General features: G+C 36.8%; 1 protein-coding gene across 1 annotated transcript in view; it reads left to right on the top strand.

The window, feature by feature from the left end:
• LOC104405494 (DNA excision repair protein ERCC-6-like 2) overlaps nucleotides 1-9,766 on the top strand; it is a gene marked incomplete at both ends in the record, with an annotated part of 10,842 nt that extends 1,076 nt beyond the window's left edge. The window contains 5 exons of the mRNA XM_010014223.1: nucleotides 1,183-1,282; nucleotides 4,613-4,765; nucleotides 5,852-5,932; nucleotides 7,802-8,999; nucleotides 9,612-9,766. Of these exons, the coding sequence (XP_010012525.1) occupies nucleotides 1,183-1,282; nucleotides 4,613-4,765; nucleotides 5,852-5,932; nucleotides 7,802-8,999; nucleotides 9,612-9,766 (1,687 nt within the window). The remainder of the gene's footprint in view (nucleotides 1-1,182; nucleotides 1,283-4,612; nucleotides 4,766-5,851; nucleotides 5,933-7,801; nucleotides 9,000-9,611) is intronic.
• Nucleotides 9,767-10,219: the final 453 nt, after the last annotated feature.

Here is a 10,219-nt window from a genome sequence, read left to right as displayed (position 1 = left end):
CCCAGACCAAAAAATAACAAAACCAAAAACCAAAACCCAATCAAACAACCACCGTAGTTCCTGTAACATAGATCTCTAGAGCATGTGCGTCTGTGTAGCTGGATGGCATTTCTCCTGTGTTTTTCAAGACAAAATGCATTGTAGTTGACTCTAGTTCAAGTGATGTTTTGAGTTCCAGAATCCTTAGAGAAAAAATCTATGTTCTTTTCCGCTTCACCCTTGTGGAGATTAGTGTCTCTTCAGCACTCACTTCCATCTCTGATACTATGCCATTGGAGAATTTCCAGGAATCTGGATTTTTCTTTCAGGGCTTTTTAACCGTAGGATGTTTCCTTAGAAATTCAGGACAGACTTTTGAATAGCTGAAGTAAAAAATACTGGAAGCCTTGTAAATTCAGTAGATATATATACATATATTTTAATGTGTAGAAATAAACTTGTTTCTGTTGTCCCATCCAATGATGTAATTCCATCTTAAGAGTCTTTCTGACTTCTAAGAGAAATACCTATTTCAGCAATGTGTATTGTTGAAAGGGTCTGCCTTTAAAGAATCTTTGTAAGATCACATTTTTATAAATTGGATCAGCCTTTCTTGAATTTTTGGAATATAATCTATTGGAAGTCTCAGAATTTGCCATTTAGATAGAACACTGCCTGTTTATTAGCTGGTTTATGATGCTGTAACTTGCAAAGTAATTTATAAAGTTAAAAAAGAACAGACTGCCCCGAGAAGTCTTGTGATCTAGCTCTCCTATAATGCAAATAGGAGAATACTTTATGCAAGAGCAGATGGAGACATGGGATGGGGTGGTGAAAAAACAACTGAGAAAAATATTGGAAGATGTGTTTTCAAGAGAGGTGGGAGACAGGCCTTGTGGTACAATCTGAGGAGAAAGATTTTTCAACTGGAAAGGCCTTGGAATCAAAACTGAAAACTAAGGGTAAAGGGAAGGGGAATTAAATACTGAGGAAAACTTGGAAAAGTAAAAAAAACCAACCGAAAAAAACCCCAAATAAACCCAACAAAAACAAACTAGCAAAAACACAACCAACGCATAAATGATTTAGAGTACTAGTGTTTTATTGGAATGCTTTTATTTACTTATTTATTTTAATACTCCTAAAAGTGCTTTCTTTTTTCAACTGATAAAAATGTTTTTTAATATGCCATTGTCCTTGCAGAGCTTATAGGATTGGCCAATACAAACCTGTTAAAGTGTTTAGATTGATATCCTTGGGAACTGTGGAGGAGATGATGTACTTGCGACAAGTTTATAAACAGGTAATGTTCAGAAACTATTTAAATTGGGATCTCTTTTAAGCAGTTTCAGTGACTGAAAGCAAAGTTAGCCTATAGCAAAATCGCAGTTTACCTCAGTTTTATGATAGATGCTGTTAACTTATTATGCAAAGATGTAATTGTTAAAGAATAAAACAATTATATTTGTATTTGAGTTTTTCTGTAACTTTGAACAGCTTAATTATACAGTATACATTTATCAGGTTATAGACAAAACTTTAAGACTTGTAAAATATATTTTTGAGATTTGTAGTTAGTATCTGCAGCAGTCTGATTTAGGCGGCTTTTTCTCATGAAGGGTTGGAGAAAGTCGAGCAAAAATCTTGCTGGTGCTATGGAAGAAAAGCAAGAAGGCATTGCTACTCTCCTGCCTGTAAAAACATGCTTGTAAAAGAAGGGAAGGCCAGCTTGTAGTTCTGCTATTATGAAGAGAAGAAGTAATGTTGCTTGTCAGAATACTGAACCTTGGAACACTTGCTCTTTCTTAATTTTGCTAGTTGCATTGGTAAGTTTAAAAACCTAAGACTAGGAAAACCAAAAGTTTGAGGAACGCAGAATCTAGCAACTGTTTCCCAGTGAGGTCAGAATAATAGCTTGGTTAATAGCTTGTCTTCAAACTGGCGACCTGTCACTAGTTGGGTCCCACAGGGTCTGATGTTGGGCCCAAGTCTGCTTAGTACCTTCATAAGCGATCTGGAAGGTGGGAGCAGGTGTACCCTGATTGTCTTTGCTGATGATACCAAACTGAGTCAGGAAATGGACACTTTGTAAGAGGGAGTCAGTCTGCAGGAGGACCTGGATAGGCTGGAAAAGTGGGCAGACCAGAACCGTATGAAGTTCATCAAGGAAAAGTGGAAGATCTTGCACCTGGCTAAACACAGTCCAAGAGTGCAGCACAGGCTGGGATCTACCTGGCTGGGGAGCAGCTCTGTGGAAAGGGACTGAGGGTCCTGCTGGACAACAAGCTCAATATGAGTGAACAGTGTACAGCTGCAGCAAAGAAAGCCAACAAGATGCTGAGTTACACCAACAAGGACATCGCCAGCAGAGATAAGGAAGTCATTATCCTTCTCCTTGCGTGTTAGGTCACACGTGGAATACTGTATTCAGTTTTGGTCCCTGCCATACAAAAATGATGCGGATAGGCTGGAATGGGTCCAGAGAAGTGCCATGACAATTATCAGAGGACTGGGAAGCCTGCTATGTGAGGAAAGGCTGAGAGAGCTGGGCTTGTTCAGCCTTGAGAAAAGAAGGCTCGGGAGACTTTATCACCATGTTCCAGTATTTAAAGGAAGCTGGAGACTCCCTTTTTACAAGAAGTCTTGGAAAAGACAAGGGGTAATGGGCATCTGTTACTCCCAGAGAGATTCTAATTGGACACCAGGGGAGAATTTTTCTCAGCGAGAACAGTCATCCATTTGAATGATCTCCCCAGGGAAGCAGTGGATTCCCCAGCATTGGATGCATTTAAGATATGGCCAGACAGGGTGCTGGGACATTTTGCTAGACCATGCTTTTGCCAGGGTGCTCCTTGAGGTCCCTCCCAACCGGGTATTCTGTGATTCTACAATAATTTTGTTTTCAAACACATCAGGAGCAGGAATTGCACTGCTGTATGGGCTCCTTTAAGCAAGGTCTAAAGGAGTGTTCATAGCCAAAAAACTAGTTGATTTGTTCTTTATATCCACATTCATGGAAAAGCTTAGAGAGCATCCAGTTTAAAGTTTCTGTCATGCAAAGCACTTAAAAGTATTCATTTCAACAGCAAATATCAGTAGGTGAGATCTCAGGCTAACAAAATGAGCAACAGCAATTTACCACCAGCTGTATTCACTAAAATCCTGGAGGAGGAGAGTCATGCTTCACAGAGGTTTTTGCAGTTGGTAAGCTTGTAGATAAAGAAGACCTGGATATTGTCTGTTTGATTTTCCAAAAGACGTCTATAAAAACTTCTTGAAAGGCTTATGTGGTTGGTTTGGTTTTGTGGTGGCTTTCCCACCCGCCCCCCAACTTGACTTGTGTTTCTCAGGTTGAATAGGAAGCAATAAACACAATAAATGTAGAATTTTAATTTTTTTTAGTCTGCACTTGGATTGCATTCCCTCCTATTGATACCAGCACAGTTAGGAAATTTTCAGTAAGTTTTGAAGCAAATGCTTTTTTTACTGCTATTGAAAGTTCAGAAACCAAGAGTAATTGTGGACATGTAGCTTTTGGTGAACTCTACAAGTGTGCTCTCGGAGAGCTAAATGTTGTCATCGGTGCTTTTCAGGAAATGAATTTATGTGAAAATGCTTTATCATGTTTGTAGTGTATTCTTACCAAGGGATCTATTTGACTTTAAAATTTCTAAATTTTTTTTTATTACTGGTGTTTGATTGTGTGATGTAGTCGTTTGTGATTAAATAATCTGATGTAAATAGAATTGAAATCTAGCATAATAGAAACCCAGATAAGTTATATATGTATCTTAAAGTATACTTTTGTAAATAAAATTAGTAAGTCAAGAAAGATGTAAACTTTGCTTAGCTAAAGTTAAACTAGATTTTGACTATACAGTTACTGGCCTGTATAATTCCAGGGATGTGCTGTCCAGGAAAATGCCTATTGAGTGCTAGAACTAGGAGTAGAATTTAAGAACTACCAGCTGCTTAGAGACTGTTAAAAAAATATTATAGGTCTTGTATGCATAAAACCATGGTTTTGATGTTCTTCCATTTGAAGTCAAATAGACCAATTATGTAAGTATTGAAAATCTACAGTCATTGAAATGCAGCTAAACCTGCCTGACTTCAAAAATGTTTTAATTCTGCCTGACAAACCATTTCCTTGTTTTTCCTTTTTACGTAGAAGTTTTTTAAGTCACTTCTGTTCAGTCTACATAGAATGCATGATAATTAAAATATTCAGAGATCATTTGGAGTAATCTTGTGGCCTTATTTAGTCCTTACTGAGTAAGCATACAATGCAAAGGACTATGGAAAAATTAGCAAGAATTTAGTACTGAGGAAAGATGAGCAGTCAAGATACAGAGAAGTGTCAGTAGTGTGTACAGTAGATGTGTGATACTAGACAACAATGAAGTAAAAGACTTGAAATATTTTTCGTTTTTTATTCAGTAAAACCAAGCAGGTTCATATTATAGCACAATCTATTATACCGACATCTGCCAGGAAAATTAAAACAAAATATCCTCCCTTAGGAATTTTTGCCTGCTCCAACTAAAGCTGTGTATATAATGTGGATGCCAGGAAATTCTGATGAGTGGTTGGAGCAAACACTTCTGAAATCTCTTGTGTTGTTCTGTTTTAGCAACTTCACTGTGCAGTGGTTGGAAGTGAAAATGCCAAGCGGTATTTTGAGGCAGTGCAAGGATCAAAGGAACATCAAGGAGAGCTTTTTGGGATCCATAATCTCTTCAAACTCAGGACTCATGGGTCCTGTCTTACCAAAGACATCCTGGAGGTGTGAAGTTTTACCCTTTTACTTTTGGATATTAGTTTTACTTTTTTCCTTTCCTCATGAGATATTTTGTTATAATTTTGAATGGAAATGCTTTATAAAGCCGTATGGTGAAATTTAGACAGTACCTGTCTAGGAGTGCCTTAAATGAAACAGGCATGCTAATTTCTGACTCTGATGTAGACCAGCTGAATTTCCTTAAATCAAACAAAAAAACTGGGAAAAGTTCTGATTATAATTTTCAAAAGTTTGCCAGTATAGTTCTTTTCCTAATAAAAATGCCATAACTTATCGTTGTGATACTTCCATATATTGTCAACACTGTGTGCAGGTACCTTTTATTCATCAGTAGATCAGTGACCTTTTAAGCCAGAATTCTGATTATAGGAATACTTTTTTATGTTCACAGTAACCTTTACATAGTACATTTTGAGGTGTCAAAAACTGTCTGATAACATATGTTTTAGAATGCTGTATTTAAAAATATTACAGGGTGAAGTAAATAACTGGGGCTTCATGTCTTAATTTCTTAGTTACTCTGAAAAAAGTCTTTCTGGTCCAGTTCCACAATGTATAGTGCAAACTGATTTTCAGTATATGCAGTATCCAGTATGTTTGCTGCAGCTAACTTGCATCTTGGAGTTTATTGCAGCTTTATGCTAGATTTCTTTCCCTCTGTTGTGTTATTTGCCTTGCTAGGGAGGAGGCTTGGGAATATAATACAGTAATGCAAAGGTAGCATAGCCAAAAGAGTAACTTTGGGGATATTAAGCTCAAAACTTCTCTAAATTAAATTAAAACATGGCATGTAATATGATCATTGAAGGAGGTATTCTGCTTTAGGAAAAAAGTTTAAAATTACTAAAGTAGTGTGTGAGTAAGATCCTACAAATTTATGCAGTATGTTGCTTTTACAGGAGGATATGCGTTAGATCAAAGAGCAGCAACTGTATTGCCAAAATACAAACCTTTTCTTGCTGATTGTATTTCTGGTGCTCAGACCTCTCTAAAAAGAAAGAAAAACTGGTCTTGCCTTTGTTAACTTGAACAGATAACAATTTTTATTACAAGCTTTCTTAACTGTTCTAGAGGGAAGGGCGAGTAGAAGCAGGAGTCATAACAGCAACTACGTGGCTAAAGGAAGAGACTTCTCCATGCAGCTCAGAAAAGGTAAGGACTATGAACCAGAGCATGATAGTCCCTCTGGTTCCTGATATTGTAGTGGCAAGTATGGATGGTATGTAACTAGGCTGATAATACTTTTACCTTAGATTGAATTTGCTATCTTTTATTGCTTGCTTGCCCCTGGTTTTACATATTGTTAAGTATTTGATAATATCATGCTCTCATTCTGTATTTGAAGTGGGATATTCTGAACATCTGGTAATATGGTATTCTGTGACCTTTACAACACTTGGATATCATATCCTTAATGTGAATTAAGGTTTTACTAATATGCTGTTATAAGAGAGCAATATTGTTTACTGAAACTTCGAATCGTAGAACGGTTTGGGTTGGAAGGGACCTTAAAGATCATCCAGTTCCAACTGTCTGTCCTGGGCAGGGACACCTTCCACTAGACCAGGTTGCTCCAAGCCCCTTCCAGCCTGGCCTTGAACACATCGGGCAGGGGGCAGCCACAGCCTCTCTGGGGAACCTGTTCCAGTGCCTTACCACCTGCACAGCACAGAATTTCTTCCTAATATCTAATCTAAATCTACCCTCTGTCAGTTTAAAGCCATTGCCCCTTGTTCTGTCACTACATGCACTTGTAAAAAGTCTCTTCAGATTTCTTGTAGGCCGCCTGTAGGTATTGCTCTGTAATGTCTTAGGCCTTATGATAGATAAGAGATGACGTAACAACAGATTTCTGACCAAGACGTCAGTTGAGAATCTGACACTTACTGTTTAGAAGATTTTGGTTAGGAAACTGTGGAAAGGAGTACAGTTAATTTAGAGGACTGAAAACTTGCTTCAGGTTTTGTGGACCTCTGTTTTGGTTTTCTTTGGAGTGGGGATTTTTTTGGTTTGTTTTGGGGTTCTTTTTCTGGGGGTTTATTGTTTTGTGGGCTTTTTTTTTTTTTTTTTTTTTTCTTTCGCATAAGTTCTGTACCTGACAGTTCTTTCTAGAACAAGACTTTCTTTTTTTTCTTTTTAATTTTTTTTTTCCTCCTCCCCCTCTCCCCCCAAGAAGCTTGGGTCATTTTTATGAATGTTTTTAACTGTACACTGTTCATGTGCTTTGGGAAAGGAACAGTTAGATCTACTGTATGGCATTGTAAGCATGAAAATATTGTTAGATTAGATCACACTGCATGGTACTAAAAATCGGTCACTGTCTCTTACGCTTTTGGAGATTTCTGTGGGTAAATGTCAGTATTTCAATCAGTATGCTGTCACATTCATCATAACCTTGCATTGCTGTTACATTACTGTATTGTCATGATCTCACATTGGTCTTGGTGACAAACTAACTTTTTTAGCTTATGTTAAATAGGACGATACCAGGATTAATACGTTAATTTTAAAACTTCATGTAAAAAGATATTAGTATTTACCCTTCAGGCTTTACATATTATCACAGTTCTTGTCTCAGTAGTACATAATTCTAGAGCTGTATTTTGGACTTCTGTGTATTAAAAATGTTTTTAAGAGTGCGTAGGGGTAATTTTGTTTGATTGCAGTAGGCCTCAACTAATTTTAGTGCAGAATGTTATGTACTTGTTGCTCTTTTAAACTGCTAGCCCCCATATACAAGGAGATTGACCACTGCTGTGAGGTTATTTTTCATATGAATGTTATTATACAGTATTTAGGTTTGAGTCATGCACTCATTTTTCAGACTACCTTTGAAAGATGAAAAGTGGCAACAAGATTAGTGTAAACCAGCTGGGTTTAAACCATGACATTGTGTAATACTGTTTTATACTTTTTTTTTTTTTTTTTGGTTAACATAGTGAAAACCCACTTTTTTTTACACTGCTTTGGAATTAGGGTTTAAAAATTTTTTAAAATACTTTTGCTGTAATTTCTTTTTAGTATGAACAACCAGACTGTAGAGAAGATAGAAATTCCCAAAGCATTCAGGCACAGTTAATAAGAAAAGAAACGGACTTTTGTGATGACTTTAGTGATGATGATATTCTGGAAACTTCCATGAAAAAATGTGACAGAAGGAAGCCTTGCAATGCAAATAATTCAGTGGCAACCAAGGGACAGCTTTCCTTAGTGCAGTGTGGATTCTCTAAGTTGTTGCAGAGAGAAGTTGAAACTACCAAAGAAGAGGAGAAAAATTACGACTCTCATCATTCCAATTCTGATGATCAGACTTCAAGAACAAATGTAAATAGTAAACACAGTGATTTTCAGAAATGTCAAAGCCATGTGTCTGTTCTGGAGCATGGGAACACTGCTGAGTCACCAGATGGAACTGATAAACAAAATATGTGTAGTACAGACTGGCTTGTTTTATCAGGCTCTGAGGAGGAAGGGGACATAGAAAGTGATGATCAAGGCATTTCAAAGCACAGTAATACAGTCATGGATACTGAAAACAGTTCTGAAGATGATGATGACATCATCTTTCCTACCCAAGTTTCAGCATGCCAGCAAACACTGCTTACTAAAAAAGTTGAATTACGCAGGTTAACATCTGAAAATTGTGAAGAGTTAGCAAAAGAAAAACATGGGTTTTTATTTAAGGAAGACAGTAGGCAATTTGGATTCCATAACAGTGAGTCAAATTTGACCAAAACTATGTCTTTTGAAGACATCCAGAACAGCACAAGAGAATTGAAAGGAGCAAGTGACGTAAGTGATGAGTCCGATGATATTGAGATTTCCCATAATTCTAAATCAAGAAAGTCAAGAACTTGTAGCTTTCCAAAATGGAAAGAAAGATATGCCCATAACAACGAACAAGATAATGTCTCAAAACCTCCGCTTCAAACAAAGAAGACCAATAGAAAAGAAAAGGAAAGTGATTCCCAGAATATAGAGGAATTTTCATCATCTGAAGACAACTTGCCAGTTGAGAAAACACATGCTAGAAAGCAAAGCTATAAGCATAAAAAACAGAGAGGTAGAGTTCGGTTTGGGTCTAAAATACTCTATCCTATTCAAGATACCTCTGTTGCACAAATGAAGTCTAGCGGTTACACTGTGTGTAGAACTTCTGCAAGTAAAACTGAATTTGAACATCAAGAGCAGAAAGTGGAATCAATGGACAGATATTTAGGTAACTGATTGTTTTAATTTTTTCTACTAAAGTAGTAACATATATTTATCATTGTTGGCAGGTTTAAAGTTCTTCCCGATATAGATGTTTTTGTTACAAGATATTAGTAGGTGCTCTGCTGAGTTATTTAGTAATGTCTTTCTGTATCACTTTTTAACTGCTAGCCTTATTTTTCTGTCTTGCCAGGTGATGGGTTGTATTGTAAATCTAAATACATAAAATGTAAATCCTTAAAAGTCTTGACAGGACTGTTCAGAAAAAGTAGGTAAAAAAAAAATACAAACGTGATCGGGGAATTCGAAATACCATGTAGAAGATTTGGTTCTGTTAACAACTTAACTTTGTTAATATTGTAGCCATTAAATCTGTCGATCTGAAAAAAACCCACATTGAAATGAAAGCAGTATTAAACTAGCTAAATAAATCTGAGTAAGTCTAATGATTGTTGTTAATTTCATAGAGCTGAGAAACTTGGCGCTGAGTAAAATCACAGCAAATTTTACAACTTTGTAATTTATTTTTTTTTTAATTCCAGTATCCTTCAGCGCAACTGTATTCCTTCAGAGATTTGGAATAACCACATCTTTGATTTTATCTTTCTCCTAATATTAGATGGTGTCCCAGAAGTGGCATATATTCATTCAAATCAGAATGTGGTTGGATCCAGCAAGGCTGAGAATCACTTGAGCCGGTGGGCAGTACGAGACGTATTTGAGTTGAAGCAGTTTTCCCAGCTCCCTGCTAATGTTGCAGTCTGCAGTGCCAAGGTAAAGAGAAATGTTTGGGAAATGTTGTTTTTGCTCTTTTTTTAATTCTCATTTTTCATCTTAAGAATCTCTAACAAACTTGTTATTCTTCTAATGGCCACCATGAATGATCAAAGCCACAGAGGATGGGCAGAGGAGGAGACTCAAATGGAGGTCTAATAAATTACTTCTGTGATTTGGTTTTTGGAGTGGTTTTTACATTGGCCAGCTCTGAAAGAGTTGGGAATTAAGCAGCACAGCATCCTCTGTGGGATTTTTCTGTGAGAGAAATGATAGGATTAGAGATTGGGTGTTTGAAATCAAATTCTATCCCATGTTTCTCTGATTTGAGAGTTGAAAAAACAAGTTTTCTTAACTTAGATCCAGTTAACACAGTACATGCCACAGTACATGCTGGAATCTCTGTAGCATAGAAAGTCAAACATAAATCAGTTTGCAGGTTTTCCTTGGGGG

Source organism: Nestor notabilis, unplaced genomic scaffold, assembly GCF_000696875.1.
Source record: "Nestor notabilis isolate BGI_N333 unplaced genomic scaffold, ASM69687v1 scaffold7405, whole genome shotgun sequence".
Classification (NCBI taxonomy): domain Eukaryota; kingdom Metazoa; phylum Chordata; class Aves; order Psittaciformes; family Psittacidae; genus Nestor; species Nestor notabilis.
The sequence above is the reverse complement of the archived record's forward strand: the minus strand, read 5'-3'. Positions and strand labels throughout refer to the sequence as shown.